This window comes from Eubalaena glacialis, chromosome 5 (genome assembly GCF_028564815.1).
Source record: "Eubalaena glacialis isolate mEubGla1 chromosome 5, mEubGla1.1.hap2.+ XY, whole genome shotgun sequence".
Taxonomy (NCBI): domain Eukaryota; kingdom Metazoa; phylum Chordata; class Mammalia; order Artiodactyla; family Balaenidae; genus Eubalaena; species Eubalaena glacialis.
In genome coordinates this window covers 146,575,661-146,591,887 of record NC_083720.1, presented here as the reverse complement: position 1 = coordinate 146,591,887, position 16,227 = coordinate 146,575,661, and the positions used below count along the sequence as shown (strand labels likewise).

Sequence of the window (16,227 nt, the reverse complement as noted above, 5' to 3'; positions counted from 1 at the left end):
AAAAAAAAGAAAATGCTTCACAAATAAAGACTGGAGTCAACCTGACATCGGCTGTCTGTGTCGTCCGGGGCAGTGTCTGGTTCCGGGTAGCAGTATTGTGCGTGGTGAGATGAGGCAGCTGTGTGCGCCTCAGCATTCAGCGATGCTGGGAGCCAGATTTGCCCACGGAGGGTACAGGAACACGTGGTGGCAGGCAGGCCCGAAGGCAGGGGCTCCTGGGTTTCCTCCTTGGTGTTTGTGTGATGCCTCTTGTCCCCAGTCACAGCCACATTTAGGAAATGTTGACTTGGAATTAAAAGAAAGAAAAGAAAAGAAAAAGATATTCCCAATTCCCCAGTTCTCTAGTTCTGTACCATGTACTTATTCATTGCTTCTATGTCATATACTTAAAAACAATGAACGAAGGTTACAGGGCAGCCCCATTTCAAGCAGGACCACTTGAAATGTGATCCATCAGTAGTACTTTGCTAGTTATAGGTCGTGAGACTCACTTTTGGGGAATGGATGGCCCAGGACAAACAGCCTCTCGGGAGGGGATCACGTATCTTACCCGTTCGTATACGTCCTTCTAGGTTAGGGAGAGCAGTCAGAAGCAGAATCACAGTGCTGCTGTTTCAGTGTTTCGTTCACGTAGTATGGAAATGCCAGCACTAATACCACTTCTAAAATATTCAGCATCTACAAAATAAAAATCAGTGAAATTGTTATATTTCAAATACAAAAACTCATAGACTTGTAAAAAATATGTAGACATGTAAGTAGACTTTCATATAGGTCTGCTGCTTCTTTTGACCGAATACCCTTCCCTTCTTCACCTTCCATAGAGCTGGCACCTCAGTCCTCCCCCCGGGGTGAGGGTCTTCTGGACCACCAACTCTCTGACCTTGGCTCTGGTTCCCAACAATAGTTTCTTTCCAGCCAACTTACCCAACTGAAAGCACGGTGACCCTGCCCTCCAGAAGAGAGATCAGCCTACCTCCAAAACTGGGCTCTTTCGGGGGGCAGGCAGGGGGCCATGGGAGGGAGTAGGAGCTGCAGAAGGTGGGCATTAAAGGGGTCTGGGAGGGCTTGTGGTGGGGATTGCAGGGAGAGGGTGGTAGGAGAGAGCTGGAGAACTGGAGTGGGACTGGAGAGAATCAAGACATACAGGAAAAGCTGCTGATTGATGTCTGAAATAACTCTATCGCACCAATAAAAATACTAGTATTTAAAAATACTAGATATGGGCTTCCCTGGTGGTGCCGTGGTTGAGAATCTGCCTGCCAGTGTAGGGGACACAGGTTCGAGCCCTGGTCTGGGAAGATCCCACGTGCTGCGGAGCATCTAAACCTGTGCGCTACAACTCCTGAGCCTGCACTCTAGAGCCCGCGAGCCAAAACTACTGAGCCCATGCGCCACAACTACTGACGCCTGCATGCTCTAGGGTCTGTGTGCCGCAACTACTGAGCCCGCGAGCCACAACTACTGAAGCCTGCGCGCCTAGAGCCCATGCTCCACAACAAGAGAAACCACTGCAATGAGAAGCCCGCGCACCGCAACGAAGTGTAGCCCCTGCTCGCCTCAGCTAGAGAGAGCCTGCGCACGGCAACAAATACCCAATGCAGCCAAAAATAACAAATAAATAATAAATAAATTTATAAAAAAGTAAAAATACTAGATATAGTTGTCCCTCAGTATCAACAGGGGATTGGTTCCAGGAGCCCCCATCCCCATACCATGCTCAAGTCCCTCATATAAAATGCTGTATTATTTGCATATAATCTAAGCACATCCTGCCATAGACTTTAAATCATCTCTCGATTACTTATACTACGTAATACAGTGTAAATGCTATGTAAGTAGTTGCCGGTGTGTGGCAAATTCAAGTTTTGCTTTCTGGAACCTTCTGGAATTGTCTTTTTTTTTTTTTTTTTTTTTTTTGCATATTTTCCATCTGTGGTTGGTTGAATCTGCAGATGTGGAACCGTGGATAAGGAGGGCCGACTGTATACTGCCAATGCTGTAAAGCCAACAACTGTTTTTTTGTGTTTTTTTTTTAATTTATTTATTTATTTATTTATTTATTTATTTATGGCTGTGTTGGGTCTTCGTTTCTGTGCGAGGGCTTTCTCTAGTTGCAGCGAGCGGGGGCCACTCTTCATCGCGGTGCGTGGGCCTCTCATTATTGCGGCCTCTCTTGTTGTGGAGCACAGGCTCCAGACGCGCAGGCTCAGTAATTGTGGCTCACGGGCCTAGCTGCTCCGCGGCATGTGGGATCCTCCCAGACCAGGGCTCGAACCCATGTCCCCAGCATTGGCAGGCAGATTCTCAACCACTGTGCCACCAGGGAAGCCCCACAACAACTGTTTTTATAGTAACTGTTTTCACTTCTCCCATAGTCACTTTTAATTTGAAGTGTTCAAAACTTTATCTTGCTTTATAGACCAACACACATGGTAAAGATCTTTCTTTTGCCTTGAGAATAGGCACATAATGCTTAGAATAAAATCTCTTCTGAGAGGGAGGTTAGAAAATTCTGAATATTGGCACCAGTTTTAAACACACTTTCCCAACACTCTTATCCCAAGAGATACTTGTACCCGTTGTTGGTACCTAGTGCTGTTTTATGGTGTGTGTGTGTTTATTTTAGTGATTTCAATTCCAAAATTCAAAGTAATTAGAAGTAGGCGTGAGAATGAATCAAGTCACTCTGGGTTCTGTGTGCAGGATTCCATACCTTGTCTTCCTGCACTGGAATCCTTTCTCTGATTAGTGTTTCTCAGGCTAGGGAAATGTTCCAAGATCCCTGAAGGAACATGTTTCTAAAGAATAAACAAGGGGAATTTTAATTAAAACTGCTTTTCAATGATTTCATTGAAATATACGCAAATACAAAAGGAGGTAGATATACACTTCTTATTCATATAGCATTTAAATGTTGTAAAACCAAAGCAAATTTACAGATTAGATATTAACAAAACTCTAAAATCAATAAAACACAAATGAGCCTCATGGATTTAACGTGATGAGCAAGAATGCCTTTCTGAAGCCAAACCCCACTTGCATTGTGATCAGGTCTGCGGGCTGCCAGGCCTGGGGACTTGAGTTCTGCAGCTTGTTCTATACACCCAGGGATGACTCAGCTCTCTTTTGTCCTTTCAGCTGCTATTAAACCTTCATTCATGCAGGGAGCCAGGACTGCAGTGGCCTTTTCCTGGGCACAAATGCATCACTTACAAAGGAAGACTGCTTTTCTTCTTTCTTATTACCCTTGGACAATTCAGTATAACATGGCACCAGTGCAATCATTAAAATAAATGCAAATTATATGGTAACACATCATTATAAAGAGGTCATTCAGAATGTGTTTTTATTTTGTTTAGGATATCGTTAAAAAAAACAACACAAAATTTTAAAAATGCATAGCGCACTTTCAGATCTCTGGGAATAAATCCATGGTTTTCTGTTTGAGAAATACTGCTACAGGTCAACATGATCTATACCGTTGATTTTTTTTGTTTCTTTCTGTTAGGTTATGTAGCAAACATTATTCATTAACTTAAGAAAACCTTTCAGGAGAGAGTTCCTTTTTTCTCCTGATAAATGAAACTAACATACCTCTTAGATATGTTTGTGGTTGTATTTATTTATAGGCATACCTTGGAGAAATTGTGGGTTTCGTTCCAGACCACTGCAATAAAGTGAATGTCACAATAAAGCAAGTCACACAAATTTTTTGGTTTCCCAGTGCATATGAAAGTTATGTTTATATTATACTGTAGTCTATTAAGTGTGCAATAGTATTATGTTTAAAAAAACAATGAATGTACAAACCTTAATTAAAAAATACTTTATTGCTAAAAAACGTTAGCTGTCATTTTAGCCTTCAGCCAGTTGCAATCTTTTTGCAATGGTAACATCAAAGATCACTGATCACAGGTCACCATAACAAATAAGAATGAGAAACTTTGAAATATGGTGAGAATTACCAAAATGTGACACAGAGACATGAAGTGAGCAAGTGCTGTTGGAAATATGGCGCCCATAGTCTTGCGAGACTCAGGGTTACCACAAAATTCAATTTGCGGGGAAGGGGAGGGTGGGATGAATTGGGAGATTAGGTTTGACGTAAATATACTAACTACCATGTGTAAAACAGATAGCTAGTGGGAACCTGCTGTATAGCACAGGGAGCTCAGCTCGGTGCTCTGATGAGCTAGATGGGTGGGAGGGAGGTCCAAGGGGGGGGGATATATGTATATATATAGCTGATTCACTTCACTGTACAGCAGAAACTAACACAACATTGTAAGGCAATTACACTCCAATAAAAAATAAATAAATAAATAATGTAAAAAAACAAATAAAATTTTTTAAAAAGCCATATCTGTGAAATGCAATAAAGTGAAGTGCAATAAAACGAGGTATGTCTGTATTGTTATTCCCCTCCTCAAAAGTTTATTCAGATTTATTCACATATTGATGGAGTGTCTTCTGTAGGCCAGGCATTGGTCCAAGTGCCTAGTCAGGGACAGCTTTCTAAATATCTTGTGTTTTTTTTTTTAATTTATTTATTTTTGGCTGCGTTGGGTCTTCGTTGCTGCGTGCGGGCTTTCTCTAGTTGCGGCGAGCGGGGGCTACTCTTCGTTGCGGTGCACGGGCTTCTCATTGCGGTGGCTTCTCTTGTTGCGGAGCACGGGCTCTAGGCACACGGGCTTAGTAGTTGTGGCACATGGGCTCCAGTAGTTGTGGCTCACAGGCTCTTGAGTGCAGGCTCAGTAGTTGCGGCGCACGGACTTAGTTGCTCCGCGGCATGTGGGATCTTCCCGGACCAGGGCTTGAACCCGTGTCCCCTGCACTGGCAGGTGGATTCTTAACCACTGTGCCACCAGGGAAGCCCCCCAGGGACAGCTTTCTAAATATTTGGTTTCTGCCAAGAGGAACTCTGTGTGTGTGTGTGTAAAAGGGAGACTTAACATGTTGACAAATAAATGAAATTTGCATTATCCACTTTACCCAACAAAATTAACCTCTGAAGTCATGGTTGTAAAGCTCCTGTTTTGGAATTAGATTTCTTATAAATGAGAGTTCTATTAATACTGTGAATTATGGGGTTAGTGAAATGGTTTGTAAAGGTCCTTTAAAAAATTTTTTTTAATTGTTTTTAGTGTTCTTCTCAGTCTGTATTCATCAAAACAACTAGTCTGTTCCATCAAAACTCCAGTAAGCTGTTCAAATGGTGTTAGTTCCATGGTCAAATGGTCAGATAGGTTATCTGTTCTGTTATTTGTTTTGTTATTTGTGGGAGGTAGAAAGTTCAAGTTTTGTAATCCAACTAAGAGACTTTTTATTTTTCTTTACACAGAAGGCTAGATCATCTATAATGCAGGTAAATGACTCTGTAAAATTTATTTATGTATTTTTCCAGCAGTATTCTCTGTGGGATACTATAATATTGCCAATAATATGTTTTATTCTAGGATGCTGTAACACTTTGTTCCTACCCTTTCATCTTTGATGCCCAAGCTAAGACCAAAATGTTACAGACTGATGCTGAACTGCAGATGCAGGTAACATATTTTAAACCTTACTTGCTCTTCTTACGGGTTTCTTTCATCTTATACATTGAGTTGTAATTTTTCCAAATAGGAGAAAGTTGATTTGGATGAAGTTCCATTGTAACTTTTAGAACTGTTAGAAAAATTTTCAGCAATTTTATATTGAATATAACACGTATACGTGAATGCACATCTACATAAACAGGGGGGTGGCAAGTGTCTTCATAAAGGGCCGTATTGTAAATATGTGTCTTTGTGGGCCATACAGTTGTCTCAAGTATTCAACTCTGTCGTAGCATGAAATTTGAATTTTATATAATTTTCACATGTAGTGAAATATTTTTCTTTTGATTTTTTAAAAACTATTTAAAAATGTAAAAACTATTGTTAGCTCAAGAGCTGTACAAAAGCAGGCAGCAGGCTGGATTCGGTCCTTGGGCCATTGTTTGCTGACCCCTGATAGATAGTTAAATGGAGCTTGGCAGTTCTTTATTGAGCAAAAACTCAAGTTATAGAGATTTGTTTAATTTATTTTAAACACCCATTTTTATTGTAAAATATAATTGGTTTTGACAAGCCTACAAAGACACCTGTGAATTAGCAATCCAAATCTACCAGTTCCCATTGTTGGTGGATATATAACTTCATTCATCTCCCTCTCCCTTTCCCCATCTGGCTGTCTCTCTCTAGCTCTTATCTATATCTATCTCTCTCTCTATATATATATGTTTTCACAGTGATATATCCATGATATTGACAATTTAAAGGTTTTCCAGAGCAAATGGACATTTTTCAAAGAATAAACACCATTTAGCAAGGAGTTATTAGGTTTCTTTTCCTGCCGCTTTGAAAGTCATAGTTTCTACCCACTGTCCGTCATCACTTTCTTCTACTAAGATATTATTTCAGTCTTAATCAGCTTAGTCTAGATCATTTTCCTGGAATGAGTTATGGATCATATGGTTTATGAAGTGTTTCAGTTAATCTCTTTGGGTTCAGATTAGAAAGATTTGTGTGTTTTGTAAACATGAGTAACTGAGAAAACCTACTGGAAAAGTTAGGAGGAAAGACCACAATGAAGCTGCAGTCAGCCTGGCCCCGACCTACCCCCGGTCCAGAGGCAGGGCTGGCTGCTGTCCCCACTCACAGGTGCACACTGAGTGGTAACTGTGCTCTTGCACGTGCCGTTCCAGGTGGCGGTCAACGGGGCCAACCTGCAGAACGTCTTCATGCTTCTCACCCTGGAGCCTCTGCTGGCCAGAAGCCCCTTCCTGGTCCTTCACGTTCGCAGGAGCAACCTTGTTGGAGATGCCCTGAGAGAGCTGAGCATTCATTCTGATATTGATTTGAAAAAGCCTCTCAAAGTGAGCCCTTCCGTATATTCCTCTAAATACCTTCCTGGGTTTTCTTTAAACAGTGTTGATGAGGCAGCAAAGATTTTATTAAAATCGTGGAGTACAGCCATTCATTCTTCCTTTCATTCATTTTACAAGAATTTACTCACTTGCTTCTGTCCAATCACCAAATAGAACATCTCAACGTGACATCAGATAAAAATGCCAGTGGATTACTTGAGGGGAATATAGGGCCTTTTTTGTCTGCTCTCTTCAGTTTACCTGCTCCAGCTCTACCAAAACCAAGTGAACAACAGCACTACTAAAGCTTCAACTAGGTAAAACTACCAAGCCAGCATCTAGGAAGTCTTTGGATGTCAAAGATTTAAGAGAAAGAAGGTAAAAAAAAAAAAAGAGAACGGAAAGGTAGTAAGATTGTCTGGGCAGCTGGTGGCCTGTTATGATAGGCCCTCTCAGTACTTGGAAATGATTAAATTAAGAAATTGCCTTTCCTCATAGATCAGGCATGTTTGTGTCACCACTTAGTGTATTCCCAGGGCTTAGCACAATGCTTGGTACGCAGTAGCTGGTCAGTAAATATTTAGTGAATTATTGAAGTTTTAAGTGATTTACCTTTCCCTTCAGAAGACTTTCCTAACTCTATTTCCAATCCTGTTGTAAGCTCCAGTTTCTGAAATGTAATAGGCAAGAAACTGATGGTCTCCACGATACTGTCACCCTTTAAAAAATTTCCAGTAAGTAGTATCGGTCCCATCAATCTGCCTGGGAGTTCTCCCTAGAACTTCTGGGTTAGGTTTTTGATATTGCAAAGAGAGGGCGCTTTCTTTGCCCCTTGTTCTCAATCAGTAATTCAGATGGGACAGTTCTTGCTTGGTAGCGTGTTTGAGTTAAGTCTTCTGCTGGCATCCGTATAATCGGAGACCTTTACTCTCCTCCTGCTCTAGGCAACCTTGACCACAGGCACCGGAATAAGCTTGCTTGCTTTTTTTTTGGCTGCGCCATGCAGCACGCGGGATCTTAGTTCCCTGTCCCCTGATCAAAGCTGTGGCCCCAGCACTGGAAGCGCGGAGTCTTAGCCACTGGGCCACCAGGGAAGTTCCCAGGATAAGCTTTCTTAAATGCTGTTTTTAGTTCTGTACCTGAGCCCTTACCAGTAAAATGGGGATGATAGTAGTAATTCCAGTGTGTAAGACTGTTCTGAGCATTAGGTTAATAGAGTTTAAGTGCTGGCTGGCATGTAGAAAACTCTCAATAAATCTCGTCCTTTGGTTTGCTGTAGCTGTTGTTGTGATGGGTCTCTTTATAGCCCCTCACAGAGCCCAGGTCTGTGTCTGCTCAGAATGCTCTCCTCCCTTTCGTATGCATCATTTAGTTCAAGAACCCCACTGAGAGAGATTTCTTCCTTTATTCAAGTTAGTCACTGCTTTTCTCTACGTGCCAGAACATTTACGTCTCAGTGTATCTGACTCTTGGAAAATAAAATGTATTCTCGAATTGGTTCTTTTATGTTTGCCTCCCTGCCCCAAATAGATGGTAAACTTTCTGTGGACATATGGTAAACTTCTGACTTCCTCTGTATCCCATGAAGTGCCTGGTAAAATTTTGTGTGTTTATAAGTGCCTTGTTAATAATCAGCAGATACACTTTGCAGTTTTCATTGCGTCAGTGTATTCTCTGTTACATCTTCCTTTCTTTGTCCTGACTTTGGAAAGAATTTGCTAAAAAAAAAAAAACAAAAAGAAAAAACATAAAATGCCAATGATTTCCCTGAAGTACTAATTCTACTTTCATTATTTCAAGGTCATTTTTGATGGTGAAGAAGCAGTGGATGCTGGTGGTGTCACAAAGGAGTTCTTTCTTTTACTATTAAAAGAACTGTTGAATCCCATCTATGGAATGTTTACCTACTATCAGGATTCAAATCTCTTGTGGTTTTCAGATAAGGTAAGTTAGTGATGTCACCATTCAGCGGATGGATTGAATTAAACTGCCTTTTTTGTTGTCAGACCAATCCCTAGCCTTCTGATGTTTACAGAGGGGAGCATAACAAAGGTAATCATTTAACATGATTATCTTCATGTTTCCCGTGTCATGTTTCACCTGTTGCTAAGACCTCTTGGTGTGTTTTGTCACCCATTAGCCCCATTTCCATTTCTAGTAGGTAAGCTCCAAGTTTTGTAATCCTCGGAGGGTAGAAAGAGTATGGTATGATAAAGAAGTTGGTTTTATGACATATAAAAAGTAGTTGTCAAATACATCTTATTTTAATAACAGGGATAGTATGTGTATGAATACTCATACAAATATACACACACTCACACTTTTTGAAAATTCAGTTGGAGAGCTAAGTTTTAAAAGGCATTCTCATTTCAAGCAGACTATAGTTTCGCTCTTTTTCTACCAGAGTTTTCTCCCTAGATCTGCACTGTCTTGAAAGGTAGCCATTAGCTTCCTGTGGCTATTTAAGTTTAAATTTTATTTAATTAAAATTAAGTAATACTAAAGTCATTCCCTCAGTTGTACTAACCACCGTTCAAGTGCTCAGTAGACACATGTAGTTAGTGGCTGCCATCTGGGACAGCGCAGAATAGACTGTTTCCATCATTGCAGAAAGTTCTATTGGACAGCATTGCTCTAAATGAGGGTAAGCTGTTCTCTGTATCACAAATGAGCTGTAAATGCCTAACTTACAGCATTGCATCTTTGGGGGACAGCTGAACTTTTGTGAGGGGTACTTCTCTGCTTCAGAAGGTAAATATTAACGGGATCTTCATTCTTCCATACTGAAAATATTTTAAGGTAAATGGCAGATTGTTTTGAGGGCTGAAAACACTGCTTTGCTTTTCTTTTTTTTTTAAATGTTTATTTATTTATTTTTGGCTGTGTCGGGTCTTAGTTGCAGCGCAGGGTCTTCGTTGTGGCGCGCGGGCTCCACAGCGCGTGGGCTCTGTAGTTGCAGCACGCGGGCTTAGTTGCCCTGTGGCATGTGGGATCTTAGTTCCCCTACCACGGATCAAACCCACGTCCCCTGCATCGGAAGGCGGGTTCTTAACCACTGGCCCACCAGGGAAGTCCCTGCTTTTAACACATTTGCACATGTGGTGAAAGTGTTTCGTAGAGCACAACTGGTTTCACTTGATTGGCATAACCTGCGGACTCGCCATCTACAACTCCACCGTGGTGGACCTGCACTTCCCATTGGCTCTCTATAAGAAGCTACTGAACGTGAAGCCTGGCCTGGAGGACTTGAAGGAGCTGTCACCCACGGAAGGAAGGTATGGAGCTGGAAGACGGGAGCCTGGTGTGGAGAGCTGCTCTGGCGCTGGGATCAAAGGTTGACAACACCACGTGTACAAGTTAAGAGTTTATCGTTAGACTGTGCTGTGTATGCTTTGTCTTAAGATGTAGCTCCACAGCTAGTGGCTTGAAGCAGTGCCTGTGTCACTCTAGGGGCAGAAGGAGAAAAGGGAAAAGGGAAGTCGTAGCTGCCCAGGAATCCAGCTGTCTGCTTTTCTTATCCTGAACAAAAAATTAGGACTTCGAGCTTTGTCATGGTCCATAAGTACAGGGGAGGAAGTATTGAAAAGGGAGTCTACATTTTGAAAAAACCTACAGGTCTGCCTGTCCTTCCGTGTTTCTCTTTTCTGTGTCGCCTTGACTGTCACACTACAGCCACACTCACAGCACTTCTGGTCACCAAACGTGTGGCGGTTTCCCCCTACCACCAAGTAATTCTCCACGACACCAGCTGGTGTCCTACAATTCATCTCAGTTCTGACACCGTCTACCTAGAGATGGCATTGGATCCCACACGCTCAGTGCTCGGTCCCTCCAGACTACTCTCACCCACTTGGGGGCCAGTTGCAAGCAGTAGGTCCCCAGGTTACCCACAACTTCTGTCTGACCTGGTTACAAATCAGAGGTTCCCGTGACCCCTCCTCGGGTCCGATTAATTTCCTAGAGCGGCCCGAAGAATTCAGGGAAACACTTAGGTTTACCAGTTTATTCAAGGATTATGATAAAGGATACAGATGAACAGCCAGTTGAAGAGATACATAGGGTGAGGCCTGGAGGGGTCCTGAGTGTAGTAGGAGCTTCTGCCCCCATGGAGTTGGGGTGTACTACCCTCCCCGTGTGTGGATGTGTTCACCAACCTGGAAGCTCCCTGAACCCCCTACTGTTGGGATTTTAAGGAGGCTTGCTTACGGTGTGATCAGTTATGACCTTCATTTCCAGCCCCTCTCCCCTCTCTGGAGAATGGGGGGCGTGGAGCTGAAAATCATGGCTGGGTCCTTCTGGTGACCAGCCCCCGCCCAGGAGCCCACCCAGAATCACCCCATTAGAACAAAAGATGCTCCTAATATTCTCATCACTTAGGGTTTTGGGAGCCCTGTGCCAGGAACTGGGGGCAGAGACCAATATATGCATTTTCTGTTATGTCACAGAGCCTTTTTCAGAAAGTAGTTTGAGATATAGTTCGCATACCACACAATTCACCCAGCTAAAGTATATAGTTCAGTGACTTTTAGTATATTCAGAGTTGTACAGCCTTTATTACAATCAATTTTAGAATATTTTCATCACCTGAAAAAGAAACCTGGTACTCCTTGGTCGACATCCCCAACTTCCTCATCCCCCAAGCCCTAGGCAACCACTAAGCTACTTTCTGTCTCTATGGATCGCCTATTCTGGATATTTCACATAAACAGAATCATACCATGTGTGTTTTTTTGTGACTGGCTTCTTTCACACAGCACGTTTTCAAGGTTCATCTAAGTTGTAACTTGTATCAGTATTTTATTTCTTTTTATTGCCAACTAATATTTCGTTATATGGATATATACCACATTTTGTTTATCCATTCATCAGTTGATGGACGTTTGGCTTTCTCCTACCTTCTGGCTATTACTAATAGCGCTGCTGTGGATATTCTTACAGACTTTTTGTGTTGATGTAAGTTTTCATTTTTCTTGGGTATGTACCTAGGAGTGGAATTGCTAGGTCAAATGGTAACTCTATGTTTAGCCTTTTGAGGAACCTCCAGACGGTTTTCCAGTGTAGTGGAGCCATGTTTTTATGTTATTATTCTTTCTGGCTCTTAAAAAACTCCTTTTATTCTGAGTTTCTCTGTATTGATTTTAGGTAGCATAATGCGAAGTATATAAAAAGACACCATATCTGTGACTTTCTCTAAACAGTACAATTCTTTTGACTTCAACAGGAAGGACCATCCCTTTTTTATGGAGAAAGAATACTGATTTTAAGATGGAGATAGAGGAAGGGTGGTCTCTAAGGTGCCCTCTGGAAATGAGACTGTCACACCACCAGTATAGGACACCAATACAGAGAAATCATAAAGGATGTGGGGAGAGGGTGCACAGAGAGAGGAAAATTTAGAAGGAATATAAAAAAATGGCAGAGGAGACCCAGGCAGGGTTGCTTTTTTTGGTAACTGAGAGTGACAGAAATGTGTGCTATTTTCTTTGCCAACCTGGCTGAGAATGATGCATTTCAAGTAATCTTCTTGGCTGGTTAACTGGAAACAGATTTAAATTCCACACTAAGAATTTTCTTTCTGGGCAATTTTCTTTCTTTATGGAACTGCCAGACTCCGAGATCACTAAAGAAGAAAGTGTGAATGAGGCCTAGTAATAAGAACGTATTCTCGTGAGAGTATACGATATGATCATTGTTGGCAGAAACATGTTTCGGTGTTCTTTAATATGGCAGTTCTTTACCATACAGAGCCCCTTGCATTAACAAGTAAGCCATGAAGATTCCTAAGTGGATACAGTGACTTTGTAGCTTTTTTTTATGGTAAGAGGATTTTTCTACTAATGCATATGGATAAAGCAAGTCTGTAGGACCGCTGCAAGACCATCTCCTCACGTATCTACTTCTGAGGAATACCAGAGTTAACACACGTGTCAGATATGACACCATCTGAATTTCTTCATAAATTCAGTAGGATTTGTCAGTAGGAACAGAGAATGATTAATGAGTGTCTTACAAGTCAACTGCCGTATTTCTTTTCAAGATACAGTTAACATGATTTTCTGTCAGTCTGGATTTATGTTCATTCTAGAATCTTCTTTTATAGCGTTTCCTTGCAAACAGTCTGGTGGGCATGTGACTGAGATAGGAACACTATTGCCATGTCTGATTTGCCTCATTTCCTTTCTCTGTCAATCTGTGATTAGGAGTCTTCAAGAACTTTTAGATTACCCTGGGGAAGATATTGAGGAGACTTTCTGCCTCAACTTCACGGTAAGGATTTCCACAGTATACTCATGATTGTAGCTGTCTCTTTCATCATTCATGCTTACAAGTCACGATTAACATTAATTTTTCTCCAAATCAAAGAACAAATTCAGAGACTTCTCTGAACCAAATTATTTTAGTCATAGTGTCTTTTTTTGTTTTTATTTTTAAAATTTTATTTATTTATTGGCTGCATTGGGTCTTCGTTGCTGCGCATGGGCCTTCTCTAGTTGTGGCAAGTGGGGGCTACTCTTCGTTGCGGTGTGCAGGCTTCTCATTGCGGTGGCTTCTCTTGTTGCGGAACACGGGCTCTAGGCACATGGGCTCAGTAGTTGTGGCACATGGGCTTAGCTGCTCCGCAGCATGTGGGATCTTCCCGGACCAGGGCTCGAACCTGTGTTCCCTGCATTGGCAGGCGGATTCTTAGCCACTGCGCCACCGGGGAAGTCCCTTTAGTGTCTTTTTTAAAATCAAAGTATAGTTGCTGTACAATATTATATCAGTTACAGGTGTACAATATAGTGATTCACAGTTTTTAAAGGTTATATTCCATTTATAGTTATTATAAAATATTTGCTATATTCCTCATGTTGTACAGTATGTCTTTGTAGCTTATTTTATACCTAATAGTTTGTACGCCTTAGTCGCCTACCGCTATACTGTCCCTACCCTCTTCCCTCTCCCCACTGGTAACCACTGGTTTGTTCTCTAAATCTGTGAGTCTGCTTCTCTTTTGTTATATTTACTAGTTTGTTGTGTTTTTTAGACTCTATGTACAAGTGACAGCTTACAGTATTTGTCTTTCTCAGTCTGACTTATTTCACTTAGCATAAAACCCTCCAAGTTCATCCATGTTGCTGCAAATGGCACAATTTCCTTCTTTTTTTTATGGCTGAGTAGTATTCCATTGTGTACATGTGTCACATCTTATTTACCCATTCATCTGCTGATGGACACTTAGGTTGCTTCCATATCTTGGCTGTTGTAAATAATGTTGCTGTAAACATTGGGGTGCATGTATCTTTTCGAATTACTGTTTTTGTTTTTTTCAGGTACATACTCAGGAGTGGAATTGGTGGGTCATATGGTAGTCAGAGTGTCTTGAATGTTACAGGAGTTCAGTAAATGTGTTGAATAAATGAATGAATGATTAATCTATACAATTAAGAAAATTACTGAAGCATTATTCCTCTTTACTCCTATACATATAATTTCTTTTCTAGAGTTCATATCATTTTCTCTTTGATTGCATTTATTGGCAACTCCATGTCTTGGCATATATACACTACCAAATGAAAAACAGATAGCTAGTGGGAAACAGCTGCATAGCACAGGGAGATCAGCTCGGTGCTTTGTGACCACCTAGAGGGGTGGGAGAGGGAGGGTGGGAGGGAGATGCAAGAGGGAGGGGATATGGGGATATATGTATATGTATAGCTGATTCACTTTGTTATAGAGCAGAAACTAACACAACATTGTAAAGCAATTATACTCCAATAAAGATGTTAAAAAAAAAAAAACAGTAATGAAGAAAAAAAAAAAGATATCTTTTAAGGTGCCAGTGTTCTCTGACTCAGGTTCCCTTTCTCCTCCTGAGAATGTTCTGTGGTAATAAGTAGTCATTACGCTACATTTGTTCCTAAAGTTTCTCTCAGTCATTTGGGGTCTAGAAAGATAAGTGGTCAACAAAATTGAAATGTTTCTTTCTTCCCCCTTAAATATAGATTTGTCGAGAAAGCTATGGCGTGATTGAACAGAAGAAGCTGATACCTGGGGGAGACAAAGTGGCTGTGTGCAAGGAGAACAGGTTAGTCCTGACCCTGGACCGTGCACACGTTACTTCATTTCTCTGCACTTTTCCTTTTAAGACCAAGACTGAAGTTAAATTTTCATCCCTTCTTCAGAGGGAGTAAGGGTGCTAATGCAACTTTAGGGGTTTAATAGTAGAGGAAGCAGCGGACTTGGGTTCAGGAGATAACTGTTGTAGTTCTACATCTCTGTCTTACTGGCTTTGACCCTGAGCAAATCACGTGAACTCTCTGATCTCAGTTTCTCATCTGTCAAATGGGGGTTATAATAACTGTCCTGCCTCCCTCATGGAATGGTTGTGAGACTAAAGTGAGATAATTTATAGGAGAACATTTTGGAATGAATGAACTCCCAGCATTTAGCACAAGGTTTCCAGTATCCAGCAGAGTGACTGGCATAAAAATGCTCCAAAAAATGTGTTGAATAAGCGAATGTTGTAAAGATGCTTACTATTATTGTGGTTTTATTGCTGAAGAATTTGTAATACAGGTTTTAAATTAAATTCTTTCTGCCTCATGAAAGTTAATTCAAGTATATCTGATTTTTCACGATGATTTTCTCTGTGTTATCCCTTTGGAGGAGAAAAAAATTCAATTTTGTTTGCTTTTGAATTAAATTGTGAGTGAGGTTGTGGGCCATCTGCATATTAATTAATTCAGTTTACAAGCACTGCGTGTCTGCTGTATGCCAGGCGTGTTGCTGGGTATAGGAAATAAGTAACTTTTATCCTCAAGACTAGCTGGGAAGGGGCAGTGTAATGAATGATTGCAGTAGATTATGGTACATGTGATAGGAAAGTGATAGGCCAAGTGCCAAGGAACCAGGAGGAGAGGCCATAACACTTTGACCAAACACTGAAGAGGGAAAACATTTTAGACACAGGGAGTACTATGAGTCAGACTCTCAAATTTAACACATGCCAGAGAATGATGAGTATTTGTGGGGCGGGGGTTAGGGTGTGGATGGAGGGTGGGTGCAGTAGTATTGGGGTGGAGCTTGTCAAGACCTTAAATGGGTTTGCAGTGGGACGTGGTTGATCTCTGTTTGAGTGATGACTGGTGGCCATATGGAAGTTAGCCACGTGTGGAGAGGCCCATTAGGAGGCTGTTGAGGTAGCTCAAGGGCAGGGTGGTAACGGCCAAAGTGAAGGTAGCAGGGATACAGAGCCGGCTACATGTTGGTTATGTAATCAGCAGGAGCTAGTGTCTCATTATATACAGATGGTACTAGAGAGGCATGTAATTTTTTTTAATCAATTTATTTAT

At 41.4% G+C, this 16,227-nt stretch overlaps 1 protein-coding gene across 5 annotated transcripts in view; it reads left to right on the top strand.

Annotated features, from left to right (window-relative positions):
• HERC3 (HECT and RLD domain containing E3 ubiquitin protein ligase 3) overlaps positions 1-16,227 on the top strand; it is a 150,062-nt gene that overhangs the window by 87,922 nt on the left and 45,913 nt on the right. For 4 of the 5 annotated variants that reach the window (XM_061192621.1, XM_061192624.1, XM_061192620.1 and 1 more), the window contains 7 exons: positions 5,345-5,368; positions 5,460-5,549; positions 6,731-6,901; positions 8,693-8,836; positions 10,001-10,167; positions 13,093-13,159; positions 14,878-14,960. In XM_061192621.1, the coding sequence (XP_061048604.1) occupies positions 5,345-5,368; positions 5,460-5,549; positions 6,731-6,901; positions 8,693-8,836; positions 10,001-10,167; positions 13,093-13,159; positions 14,878-14,960 (746 nt within the window). Of the gene's footprint in view, positions 1-5,344; positions 5,369-5,459; positions 5,550-6,730; positions 6,902-8,692; positions 8,837-10,000; positions 10,168-13,092; positions 13,160-14,877; positions 14,961-16,227 lie in introns of those variants that run through there. The other variant, XM_061192625.1, reaches the window with a different exon arrangement.